This window comes from Protopterus annectens, chromosome 3.part1, assembly GCF_019279795.1.
Source record: "Protopterus annectens isolate FY-2018-M chromosome 3.part1, PAN1.0, whole genome shotgun sequence".
NCBI classification, from domain to species: Eukaryota; Metazoa; Chordata; order Ceratodontiformes; family Protopteridae; genus Protopterus; species Protopterus annectens.
The window spans coordinates 71,331,026-71,345,818 of NC_056732.1; the positions used below are offsets into that span (position 1 = coordinate 71,331,026).

The following is a 14,793-nucleotide window of genomic DNA, read 5'->3' on the forward strand; positions in this document are numbered from 1 at the left end:
GTATAATAACTAAGAATCAGAGGAGATTAGAAAGGATTGGGAAGAGAGTTTAGATAAGCAATTCACAAAGAAACAATGGTAGGATATATGTATGTCTCCCAAATATGCAACAAAATCTAGAAGATTTTGGATTTTTGCTTGGAAATGTTTACATAGATATTTTTACCCCAAGTAGACTACAGAGAATGTGTCCTCAGGTAGATAGTAAATGTTGGAGGTGCGATAGAGAAGAAAGAGGTAACTGGAATATATTTTCAGAGAGTGCAGTGAGTTGGCAGACTTTAAGAATTCCCTGTGAGATGCACGGTCGTAGATGCTGGGTGGGCAGATTGGTGTGATGAGGGAGATTATTTTTCTGAGCTATGATACAGAATCATAATTTCCTAGACATGGCAAGCCCTTGCTATCTCTAATTATGGTGGGTGCCAAAAACATTTACTAGAAAATGGAAATCAAAATCTAAACCAACTATATTAGAAGCAGTGAATACAGTAAGAGAAACAAGTGGAATTAAGATATTTAGAAAAATACAGGAGCAAACTACATAGGAAAAATGGGAATTGTGAGAACAATACATACAGGGGAGGAATTAGGTTTAAAATAAGACAGGACTTAAACAGGCCATGTAATGTTTGACTGGAAATGATTGGATACATGAATGTATAATGTATGATGCATAATGTTTGCAACCGGGAGTGTGTCAGTATGGTTTGTGATGTAAATGCTTGCAACTAGGATTGTGTCAGTGTGGTTTGTTTCATTTACATAAATGTATTATTGCCTGTGTTGTAAATGATGGTTTAATAAGGCTGTCTGTTGTTAAAAAAGAGCCAGTAATTGAATAATTTATGTAATGTTCCTTAGGTTATATGATATACATCAATATATGTGAACCATAATGTTTGGTAATTTTCACTTGTTAGTACAGTTTGATTACTTTTACACAAATATAGTGTGCCTATGTCACAAGTGTAATTCAATAAAGATGTTAAAAAAAAACACAGAACATGTTACCTGGGGTACAACATTGAACGGAACATTTGGGTGACTGGCTACTGGAGGGATGCTCATTACTATTTAATAAGCACTCTGCATCTGTAAATCATTATGTTTTAGCTATCAAAACTTCATATACTGCCTAAGGTTGTATCTATATGGAAGAAACTGGGTTACAACTCCTTTGCCTCAAACTTCTGACATATCATAGTAGCAAAAATGACATTAAACAAAAAGAGGTGTCACACTAATAAGGAATGATCTGCAGTACTATAGAAAGACAGTGGTAATGGGCACAGGAAACCTTACTTCCCTACCATAATGCTCAAAAGATCATTGGATATGGTTTGCATGCTTTTATATAGCTAAGCTACCTACATGTAGTGTCTGTATTTTTGACAAAGCATATAGGTTCTTGGAATTATGGATTTAATCTCTACAGCAGTGTACATGACTCCTGAAGATGTGGCTATCAGGTATTTCAAAACATCTTAGACTGCAAATGTGACATCTGTGATCTTATTATCTTAATTTTTCTATCACTAATAATCACTTACTGAGCTATTTCCTTGTAGATGTAAGTATATATGTGGACAGAATATTTATGGTCATTTTTGGAAATCCTGCCCTACTTATAAACTCAACGAAAACACAAAAATGAGCTGGATTCAACACCCAATACAGAAGCTTTATTCCAAATATCTTGAGCAACACGCTTTCGGAAGGTGCAATGACCCTCCTTCCTCAGAAGACAAAAAACAATGAACACCATTTTACAAGCATTTAAATAAGTCTTCTAATTGATCTTTAACAGCAGGATAAGTGTTAATTAAATCAAGCACACCTAAAAACCTATTAATGAAGCTAGCACAACCACTGATAACCACAGTTATAGGCTGCAGAGGAATGGAAAAGAGACACAACTAAATGCTGCAGAGAAATAGGGGAAATAGGGGAAATAAGGTGAGGGATGGAAACATTCCACTTCATTTTACATTAGGTACGTTTTAAATAAAAATTGGGCGTTTATCAAAGATGATTTTGGAATTTTCAATAAATTAGGTGATAAGCCTCTGATCACGTTCAGGAAGGGTAAAAGTCTCAAAACCCTTTTAGAACCAAGGTTAAAAGAAAGCCCCCACACTGGCACTGGTATAAATAAATGTGGGAGTTGAAACCAGTGCAAGTTTATCTGCACTGATTCACGAGTTAAGTTAGGCAGCTTTTTGTGTAACATTAAGGTAAAAGCCAACTGTCACACTCATGGGGTGGTATATGCCGCCCTATGTCAAATTTGTTCTGCCTATTATATAGGCAAAACTGAGCGAAAACTCAAGAAACGCATATATGAGCATCAATATGCCATAACCAAACAAGACCAGTCTAATGCTTTAGCCAAACATGTTATGACACATCATGACCATTTTTTTAAATTCACGATCTTGAAACACATTACTCAGGACAATCGAGGTGGCCCTTGGCAAACGCAACTTGAAACTGAAGAGTTATGCTGGCAAATTCGTACGGCATCATATTTCCATCCTGGGCTTAATGATCATGTGTCTATAGCATGTCTCCTTAAGCATCTAGCCCTAAGAAGATAAAATATATGTGTGTTGATCTGTTTCAATATGCTGTTTTCAGCTATTTTAATATTGGTTATCAGCTATATATGTATTTTAGTATTTGAACAATGATTTTTTAGTATTGTATAAAGTTTTAAAGTATTAACACATTTATAATTATTCATATAAAATTAAGGGATTTTATCTGAATTTTTATGATTTTTCATATTATGTTATGCTAAGTTACCCAATCTTTTTAACTTTTGAATAATTATTCTATTAAATCGGATATCCTGGGTATTTTTAATGTAAAATGAAGTGGAATGTTTCCATCCCTCACCTTATTTCCCCTATTTCTCTGCAGCATTTAGTTGTGTCTCTTTTCCATTCCTCTGCAGCCTATAACTGTGGTTATCAGTGGTTGTGCTAGCTTCATTAATAGGTTTTTAGGTGTGCTTGATTTAATTAACACTTATCCTGCTGTTAAAGATCAATTAGAAGACTTAAATGCTTGTAAAATGGTGTTCATTGTTTTTTGTCTTCTGAGGAAGGAGGGTCATTGCACCTTCCGAAAGCGTGTTGCTCAAGATATTTGGAATAAAGCTTCTGTATTGGGTGTTGAATCCAGCTCATTTTTGTGTTTTCGTTGAGTTTATAAGTAGGGCAGGATTTCCAAAAATGACCATAAATATTCTGTCCACATATATACTTACATCCCAACCACACTAATATGATTCTGGCTTGTTTTATTGTAACACCAAAATAAAACTGAAACAGGTCCATATTGATCAGTATTCTATCCTAGTAAAACAAACAAACAAAACAAGTCTTTTTATAAACTCATGCATTGCTGATCTCTAGGTTAGTTAGATTCTTATACTATGATAAACTAAGTTCAGCCCATGTATGTTTAAAAAGGAGCAATTACCGCCTGTTAAATACTGTGTTTCTTATCAAAAATACTCAAACGCTGAAGCCTACACAATTATGGAGGTGTAGACCTGTGTCAGCTGCTTCATCCCTATCAGTTAAGTGGGACGCTACAAAGTTTTAAACTTCCCGATTACTGACAACCAAGCATATTAACATTTTTTTTATACCATTGTATGTTACTTTGTGTAATGAACCTTGGGAATATTTTCAGTGTTAAAAAAGGCCAACAAAAATATACAATTAAATAAAACAGCAATTCAGTTTTGAGGGTCAGCCTCATTCCTGACATATGGAATGTATGGATTTCTTACAAAACAAAACTGAAGATCAAAGAGGAAAATGCGGAGATTAATAAGAGTGCTGGTACCAAACTCTTGGTAAACCATTAAGTACAGAAAGAGTAGCTAATTTTGGCAGGAGATATATTACTTCATGGGATGGGGTGGGGCAAAGAAGGAAAACAGGACAGAGACTACAACTTACTCAGCCTGACTAGAAAATGGAAGGCAATGTTGACCTAAACTACTATCAACATCTTCAATTTGCACTCTTACAGGACCTGTGGTGATGATGGTTCACAAAAAATCATCTGTGGCAAAGAAACATAAACAAGATTTACCATAAGAAATACAATTGTTTCAGTAGTATAATAAATAGTAAATATCTGAGACCACCATATAAGAATGGTGCTCTGACAAGCTGAGCACTTTATAAAGCGGTCAGACATAAGATGGCTGAAAGATTGGACATTTGGGTGCGAATGGAATCGGCTCCAAGAACAGCAACATGATTCACAAACTCATCCAAATGTTTTGGGTTTCTAATACTGTTATGGGAATGGACCCAATTCCTAATTCAGGGTATGATTAAAGTTAATGAAATTAGCCTTGCTTTATTTTTTAATGTTAACCAAAAATGTTCTCAGCACGTGCAATGTACCCAGAATTGCCTCTTTCTGCAGTTCATACAGGGTTACATGTTTTAGTAGCATAGTTAAGTATGTTTGGTAATTATTAATCCTACTGCTCCCATGTCTGGGTATATTTCTTCCACATTGCTCAAGTTTCTACTTGCAAAATGTTTTTATGACTGTCACACTATAATTGTTGGGTGTTGCGATTTCAATGATTAACATTTTTTGTCTTTTTAACTATTATACCTGGTTTTCTTGCATCTATTTTCTCAGCTGTTGGTATTAGGTGATCCCACATGATCTGAACTTCATTGTCAACAATACTTTGTGGTTCATATTTCTAGTGCTTCTCGGCTACATGCACATTGTACAGTTTTCACAATCCCCAGTGCAACAGTATACATACCCTCAGCTGTGACTGTATCACAATTAGTAATAACGTGTGTAACTGTTTCCACTTTACATAATCTGCATGTCTGCTTTTCCCACTTTTTCTATAGGCTTTGCAAACCAACACTTGCATAGCCCTGTCTTGGGCTGCCGTTATTAACATTTTATCTTGTGGTATAAATTCACCTCTCCTTAACCATTCCTGTGTCGGACCTTGGTCAACATGTGGTTGTTCTAGGAGTTCTCTATACTTGGCACTACATTTTGGGCTTTCCAGTTTTCTTTCCCTTTCTTCTGCTCTTTTTTCTTTATATATATATATATATATATTGGCACTTTCAGTTTATCTACTTCTGGTTTGATTTCCACTCCCATTCTTTTCTAAAATGCTTTATTGTCTTCATATTTTAGAACTTTCACTTTGTTTGGATCTGATAAGGTCAGCAAACATAAGTGCAGTCACATGATTGCACAGCTATACACTCAGTCAACTTTGAAAAGGCCAATCTCCCTTCAGTGCGAGGGGAAAATAATATTGGTGTGCATTTTTATATACATCACTTGTTAAGTATCAAGCATTTTTATTATTTTCTTGTCCAACTGATCCATAGCTGTTTGGGGCCAGTCAGTCCTGCTGCAATCAAAGCTGTAAGTTAGAACAGGAACATCAAATCAATTTGTAGCCTGGAATTTATTCCTATATGTTAAGGCAGTTTTCAATATTAGCTTTAGTAATTAATACTTCAGAATACTAAACTTTGTTCTTAGTTGTTCATGTTTTACTGCCAACCATTCACTTATTACCAAATCTTTAAACACTCTTTCTTGTTCAAGTTCCTTTATATCACAATCCTGTCCCAGGTTGATATCTTGTTGGTGCTGCAGATTTCCTTTTATAAATGTTTTTATAGATTTATCAAGATCAAATGTTATTTTTATTTCAACTATAAGCTTTAACCATTTGTAGTTGTATTTTACTTAGGACAAATCATTGTGTAAAGATGTTAATACGTTTGGACAAAAATTAAGTACTGTATCTGGACACAGGGTTTTACAGTTAGGAAATTTTCTTAGTTTTGTCTCAGTTTCTCTGGTTGTTATTTCTCCCCATTTCATAGCCTCTATATTAGAGCTAATTACTATTTTTTTTATCATCTGCCCATTCACCATCTTTGTTATGTTCAACATGGTCTTCATAAGTGCTTCTTCACAATGTACCCATTTCTTCTGTCTTTGGTGGGGTTTTATTCCCTTTGCTCGTTTCCCAGTTCTCTATATATTTCTTATTTTCTATTTTTCTTTTATATTTATCAGCATACATTCTTTTGCTTGTGCTGATATTTGTAGTTTACTGTTGGAAACAGTGCATGATAAATCCTGGACTGTTTTAATGTGTTGCTTTTACCACATGTAACTTTCTAAGAATAGTGATGATTTGTTCCCTTTTCTATATTCTTCTAAATGTGATGAGTCATCTCTTAGTTGCTTTACAGTTCAACACTTTAACTGTTATTAGTTTAGCTGCACTGTAGACATAGGGTGCTATAATAATGGGACAGTACTTTCTAAAACTGTGTTCTGTTTAGTAACACTAAAAGGAAGGCTAGAAAGAAAAGTAAAAGTTATGCAGACAACACAATTTATGTATATTGGAGCTATACTGAAAGCATCCAACATATAAAAAGCGAGAAACAGCACTATGGAGGATTTGTCAAGTCAACAGAAATGCAGTGGCATAGATAAAAAGGGATGGGACACAGAGGAATGCATTCAAGATGAAAAAGGAAAAAAAATCAGAATACAACAAAAAATTGACTAAAGTAGCCTGTTGAAAGTGTTAAAAATAAAGGATACAAACTACAAAAGTTTAATATAATGATTAATGCCAAGGCAACTGACTAAACAGAGATGTTTCTTTGCTCACTGCCTGGCACTGCCTGCCTCAGTGACTTTCACCTTGATAAAGCTCTCTTTTGCATAGCTTTCAGCCTCTTAGCAAAAGAAATTTGGACAAAGCCAAAAACATGGCGGACAAAGACCCACAAATAAGTACTTTAAATATTGATTTAATAAACTTAGTTGTTAGAATAAAAGGTATTTGTGTCACCATACATTTTTCTGAAGTATATGAAGTCTGAAACTCAAATGTCTCATTACTTAGTGAATTCAGTCCTCACTGGTTTGCCAAAAAAATAATGAGTATCAGACCAAAAATATGGCAAAAAATCTGGACAGTTGAGAGGTACACTCCTCTGTCATGTCCTCTTCCTCCTCCTCAAATATTGTTTCTAGGCTATCCCATCTGCAACTCTCGGTAATGCATTAACTGACATTTTTCTCAGATATCTGAAATAAAAACTAGTTAAAGTGCTTAGGGCATTCAGCAGAATGGAAACAAACTGTCATGAAAGGAATAATGAAACTGGATATCAGGCACTATCTTTACGTTAAAGAAAGAAGAAAATAAAGATAAAGGAATCATCTCCATTCATCTGTATGGATTCAGTGTTTAGGAGCACATGGGATTAATAATTCTCCATTGTTCTACAACATACCTCTCACATGGGATTAATAATTCCCCATTGCTCTACAACATACCTCTTACATGGGATTAATAATTCTCCATTGTTCTACAACATCTCTCACATGGGATTAATAATTCCCCATTGTTCTACAACATGCCTCTCACATGGGATTAATAATTCTCCATTGTTCTACAACATACCTCTCACACGGGATTAATAATTATCCATTGTTCTACAACATACCTCTCACATGGGATTAATAATTCTCCATTGTTCTACAACACACCTCTCACATGGGATTAATAATTTTCCATTGTTCTGCAACATACCTCTCACATGGGATTAATAATTCTCCATTGTTCTACAACATACCTCTCAACTATACAGATTTTTGCAGAATGTCCAAATTTTTGCCTCATAATTTTGATCTGTTTTTTCATAAAATTGTTGTTTTCTGGCAAATCTTTGAAGATTTATGTCAGAAAATAATGACAGGCATTTCAGTTTAAGACTTTACACCCTTTAGAATATTCACGCTAATGCAAAACCTGCTAGTCTATTAACTTTTTAAGTTTGTAAATGCAATATTTAAAAATTGTCCCTATTTTTGGCCTTTTGTCCACCCCATTACCGATAGCTTTGTCCAGATTTCTTGCTGTAAGAGGTTAAGAGGTATGTTCTATAACTCTGCTCACCAGTACCACATAGGCGTGTGACTGCTTGTACTAAGAACTGGCTTTATGTACCACTACTCCAGTACCTGCTTAACAGCAATTCAACTGCACAGACTGTCTCTAGTTTATCTGTTAACCAGGTAAACTTACTACTCACAAACACTTTTTTGCAGGCATCACTAGGAAGCATTGCCTAGTTGACTTACTCAAGAGTCAGAAAGAATGCAAATGGATACTAACAGAATCCAACCCAGGACTACATATGAAGCTTATTAGCCACTCATATCCTTAATTTATTTTATTTATCCTTTGTTGACCAGGTTAGTCTCATTAGGCTAGTGGCATTTTTTTAATAAAACACCTGAGTTGATATTTATATTAGGGGAAATTTGGCCAAGGTGTCTAGCAACTTTCCCTACTCTTTTCAGTAGGTGCCATGGGATCTTTTACATTCAATTAAGCTAACACCAGCTAAAGCAGATGGGGCTTCGGCTTAATGTCTCATCTGATGGACAATATACCCAGGAGTACAGCACCCCCTTATACTGCACTGCAGTGTCAGTAATTGATTTACCTGGCATGGGAATAGAACTCATGGCCTTTTGTACCAAAAGGGAGTCTGTTACTTGTTGCGCCACTTAGTCTCTCTGTTAAACTGTTACATGTTAAGACATATGAAGAGTGTAACAAGAACAGACCTCTTTTATTCAAGACTGATTTTTTTCACAAAAATTAGAGTTCTGAGAAAACACATATACTCACTTATACATGTCTACAACAAAATTTTACCCTCCCTGTTTTCATACAATGTTTATGTTCTGCTCACAGGTGAGCTTAGACAACAGCATGCCCTGCAGCTGCTGGGAACACCAACCAGAAAACATCATACTCTAATACTATCAATAAACACTGTGTAACTAGTGAGATGGGTAGTAATAACTATCACAGGGTACTTTTCCGTTAAACCCCTACCATACCACTTCACGCTGGTGTGTTTTGCCGCTATTTCGTCGGCACTTTGGATTGCCTTCTTTCCTATCAACTCACTTACAGTACAGATAATTTCATTAGGTGTAGGCTGAACAATTAAAAAATATTTCAGACTTTATTACAGACTAACTCCTGAGATATGGAAACGTGTTGAAAATCAGTAACAGTTATGTCAACCTCTTACCACAAGAGATTTAGACAAATCTGAAAGTAATGGAGGAGCAAAGCCCCCCAAATAGGGACAGATTTTAAATAGTGCTCCCATAAACTCGGAAAGTTGCACAACTGCTTGGTGTTAGCATGCTTTTTTTCTGAACGATGTTTAGTCTGAAACTCAAATGTTTGTCATTATTTTATGACTTTAATCTTCACTGATTTGGAAGGAGACTACACATGTTATGAGGAAACCACCAAGAACATGAGGCAGAAATGACATTCTGTGAAAAATCTGGATAGCTGAGCGGTATATATTAAGGGAGTTGTCAGCAATATGCCTAATTCTCTAACTCAGGGCCAAATGTCTGAAATAAGCTGCACAACTTGTCAGGGATGATCAGAAATTACATATTGACGTAATGGTTGCATATCTCTCAAGCTGCTAGGTGACCAAAATTGGAAAGAAAACATAAGTAATGTGGAACAAAGGTGTAGAAGTACAGATGTGCATTTTAAATATTGCAGTTAAAGACTTAGAAAGTTGATAGCATAGCAGATTTTGTATTATCATGAATTTTACGAAGGGTATGAAGTGTGAAGATTAATACCTTCTTTGTGTATTTCTTTTAATGTCATCTTCGTCAGTGTTGTAGGAAAGAAGGCAATCCAAACTGCTGATAAAATACTGCCAAAACACAGCAGCATGAAGTGGTAGGGGTTTAACTATTTTTTCATTGGCAGTTTGGATTTATTTATTTAACATTTGTTAACCGGGAAAGTCCAACTTGGAACAAAGCCAATTTTCAGCAGAGGCCCGGCGAGAAATGCTCCAGATGCATGTCTTTGTAATGTGGGAGGAAACTGGAGTACCTGGAGGAAACCCACATGAACACAGGGAGGACATGCAGACTCCACACAGAAGGCACCCCAGCCGAGAACTGAACCAGATAACCTCTTGCTGTGAGGCGACAACGCTACCGCTACACCACTGCGGCGTCCTTCTTTGTGTATTTGGATAGCCATCTTTGTGTATTTGTTTTTATGTCATCTTCATCAGTGGTGTAGGAAAAAAGACAATGCAAAGTGCAGACGAAATAGCAGCAAAACACAGCAGTGCGAAGTGGTAGGGGTTAAACGGAAAAGTACCATATCACGGAATGAAGATTCATGCAGACTAACACTGGTTTTATTCCATTTAAAATTCATACATCTGATGCTGTACCAGAAAAAAACAAACTGTCAGAACATAAAAGAAATTAAATAATGTGGAGACTGTTAAGTGAACTTTATTATTTCAATAACTCTACTGCAAGTCCTTGATTCCAACTCAGAGAAACTCCACAATGTCAGTTAAACCTGCTGGAAAGACATACTCTACATTAAAACATAAGTGCACACCTGAATTTTAATGGAAGGTACCTTAACTCTTTCAATGCTACTATGGATCACCAGGCTCCAATAATGCTGCTGACTTCAAGGACTCTGATAATTCTACTGGTAACTCCTGATCATATTTATATTACTGGGCCTCTGGACTCTATGAATCTTACAAGGGTCTCCCAACTTTACTTGTCCTCAGAATACCCTGAACCAGCTCTGCTGGGATCAACTAGGTGGAACATCCTATTCCAGTTCATCCTTTTAATGGTCTGACTTTATTAATATTGCATTGTGTTCTCAATGTTACCCAAGTTGGACTCTGATTCTAATATTTCTGTCAAAACTTCTAATACCCAATTTTAATCTTGCAAGCTGGGATCTCTGATCTTGCTAATGGTGTATGTGTCCCTAAATTTGTTAATTCTGTGTGGGAAGGGGGTCTGACTCATCCAATCTTGTAATGGCTGTGCTACTAATTCTGCTTGTAACTCTTCCTGAGGAGGTCCTCAAATATGCAAGAAAAGGAATCCTGCTATCAAGACACAAATTTGGTTTTGGGAATGAACTAATCTGAAACAACAATGTGTGACTACCTATTCCAGTCGGAAACATAAACTCATTTACTTAGCTGCTTACATGCAACAAACACATTACATACCTTATCTTGTATGTCTGAACAAGTAAACAAATGATTTTTGTTGCTGTTTTACACTGCTACCATGATAAACTATTATCAAACTCGAGTAGGCACTCATGGGGTGTAGCTAGTGTAAAGCATGCCACATTGTCTTAAGTGTTGACTAAAACATTACATTTCATTCATATACTGTAACTGTAGTTTACAAACATTTTAAGGTGAAAAGTATGTTAGTTTAAGGTGACTTGTATGCTAGCTTACTTGTTTACATTAAGTATGCATGTATATGGTTAACTTAAAACTGTGTGTCTGTTTGTTAATTTGTCCTTATTGTGCCAGAAACCACATGACCTGAAAGAAAAAAAATAAGGATATCTGGTGGATAACAGAATGTTCTACATATTTTAAAGGAATAATCATGCTGAACAGTGTAGCTAGAGAACAGAAAAGTGTGTTTGCACAAAACTACAGTGATACAGTGGATAGTTCAGTGTATGACAGTGAACCAGACCTGTAGCTTGTGCTGCTGAAATCTTATTTTGTGAATTACGATGGTGTTGCAGTGGGTGATGTCAAAGGCATTAAGATTAAGTACAATTAAGAGAGTAAACTGAGAGAAAATGATTATGGATGTGCTGCTGGGGAATGGAATCAGTACACTGCAACATCATTGCTTCTGTTAGTAACCCCCAAAAATGTTAACACTGGCCTGCTTGGGAATGGAAACATTTGAGTCTTGCTATCCTTCCTACTTCCTCAATTTCCTCTTCCTCTTTTGTGTGTCTGTGTGCGTGTATGTCTTGGTGTGTGTATGTGTGTACATATGTGTATTTAACAGACTGAGCTACTGCATGTATGTATAGACACACACACCTATAAGACAATATAATGTACACAGCTGTAAATAATGTATTTTAATTTCTTTACTTTTGTAAATTTATTAGTTTGTCAACTAACAAAATTTCTCTTAGATGGATACTCATTAACTTTTTAATTGTCTTTGGGCTTACACTTTGTTAACTTTGTTTTTCTTCTTGTACTGCTAGCCACAGCCTGAAAATGGTCCACATGGATAAATGCTGAATACAAGTTAAAAGACAAGACATATTGATCGAGACAGACAGTAAGGTAAATGTACAAAGACCCCTGTAAAACAAGATAAAGTAGGCAGGGCTTAATTCATGTAATATTGCTACCACTGCATCAAAACTTTGGCAAAAAACTGACAACAAAAACTCTCAGCTTCTTAGTGCAAGAAATCTAGACAAAGCCTAAAATAACAGGGAGGCAGAGGCTCAAAAATAGGGACATGCTTTAAATATTGCTCTTATAAACTTAGAAAGTTACTACAATAATGGGATATGTGTTAGCATGCATTTTGTAAAGGACAGGAAGTCTGAAACAGTGAAACTCAAATGTCTGTCATTACTTGGTGACTCCAGTTTTCCGTAAATTGCCAGAAAAAACACAAAATTTAGGAGGAACATATCAAAAATTTGAGGTAAAACCTGGACATTCTGCGAAAATTTGGACAGTTGAGACGTATGCACAAGACTCCATACTATCAGAAAAAAAATCACAATTTGTCCCATACATACCGTTAACACCGCTGTTATGGGCGGCAACACACACACACACACACACACACACACAGCAAATGCGCACTCCCAAGACTCCTACACTTACTGGCTCTGCGATAGATGCTTGATACAAAAAGAACCCTACTCTCTTGCTAGCCTTCTAGAACTTTACCATGTCAATTCTCAAAAACATCCGCTTGGAGTGTGTGTGTGTTTCATACTCCATTAGAATTCTTAATTCTCGACAAAAAACAATAACAAATAATTTGAAGACAACCATATTGTTCTATATAAACGCTGCAGTAAGAACAAAAATAACGTCAGAGTCAGGAAATCTGTAATATGAATACGACACGAGAGCACCTAGTCTCAAACACCAGCGTCCTTAAATAAGTAAAGTGGATGCTGATCTTTTAAGCTGCATCACATAGCCCCCCCCCCTCCCCCCATATAAACAACGCAGAAAGGACAGTCCTATTTACCGGTAAACAAACACCCACAGAAACTGAGCTTTTTCACAAGGGAAGATTGCGTAACGGGGGGGGGGGGGGGGGGTAGCACCAAAAGATTCGAAAGCAAGACAGCAAAACACTACCCTGTGACACTGCCTCACGATATTAATAGCAAATAGCTGTCTGTCCAACAAACACAGTAGCACCATATAAACTACTTTATCGCAATCAGATTTAATAAGACATAGTCTACTTACTGATCGCTGTTAAACCAGCGATTACAGCAAGTAGTAAGTTACCATCACTCAACTATTGTGGTGGTGGTAGCGCTGGCGAAATCAAACTGTCCTTCCAGTTTTCATAAAACAAATACAAACTCTGGGTAAAGCATCCCAACAACTGTTTTCAATAACACCTAGTAAAGACACCGCACACTGTACAGATGATTGCATAAACTGCAACATCAACTTGGAAACCGTGTCTAGTTCTTCGCCAATGCAATGTTTTTGCACCTCATAACACTACTAACAAGCGAAAATTATGGCCACTGCAAGCATCATGCATTTCAGCATACTTTTTAGAAACAGCATCGTCTACACTTCCTATTATTTTACAGCATATCGTAAGCTAATAATAGTACGCAGTTACTATCTTACTTGTAATCAAACCGCACTGATTAAAGAAAAATACTTTCGAGCTTTGCGTATTGAGCAGGATTCAAAATGCAGAGCTGACAACCTATTTTCACCTCTCCCCTGCATGCCCACACGTTCTCTCTTTTCCCCAGTCCTCCTTTACCTCTTATGTATAAAGCATACACATAAACTTGCAATAACTTCCCTTCTCCAACAGTACATTAGTCGGTACACCGACTCTAGTAAGCGAAAGATGTCTTGGTGTCAAATATAAACAGGTACGCAAGCTGAATAACTGGATAACTCAAGCTGAATTTCCTATCAGCATAAACTATACTTATTGTACTACTTGTAAGCCGATTTAAAGTCACTAATACTCAAGACATACGTGTCTGTTGTTGAAACGGATGTAGATAAATCCACATATTAATGTACGATCGTCAACTTCTTACGCACCTGTTAGAATTGGAAATGTCATCGAAGTAATCGATCACATCATTCTTATATCTTTTCCAGCCATCGCCGGTTTTCACCCAGTTCTGTCCTGGAGATCTCCAGTCCTGTCCTAGGAAAGGCATGACTACAGAAACGGGAAATTTTTGAAAACGAGTAATACTCCTTAAAGCGTTATAATTTATCTTTCTAGCGCTTTCGCAGTAGCAATGGGCTTTTATAAAGACGACGGTCCATTTGTTGCCGGAAGTGTTGGTTCACTCAGCTCCGCCCTCTTCAATTCAGCAAGCACCACCCTAAACTCCAGCCCATGTGTTTCTAGCACGTGGTTGTGTTTATTCTTGGGACCGCTTATTGCAAAAGCCAAGAGTCGTTGGAAAAAATTTAGACGACAAACAAATTGGTGGCAAATGGATAGTCAGACAACAGACGTACTTTGCAGTTGTTCATTGGGTTTTAAATACATGGTACATGAAGTACCAGTTTTTCTAAGGAACTTCTGAAAATAAATACG

General features: G+C 36.4%; 1 protein-coding gene across 1 annotated transcript in view; it reads right to left on the reverse strand.

The window, feature by feature from the left end:
- FBXO32 (F-box protein 32) overlaps positions 1–14,470 on the reverse strand; it is an 85,772-nt gene extending 71,302 nt beyond the window's left edge. The window contains exon 1 of the mRNA XM_044066587.1: positions 14,283–14,470. Within this exon, the coding sequence (XP_043922522.1) occupies positions 14,283–14,404 (122 nt within the window). The 5' untranslated portion in view covers positions 14,405–14,470. The remainder of the gene's footprint in view (positions 1–14,282) is intronic.
- Positions 14,471–14,793: the final 323 nt, after the last annotated feature.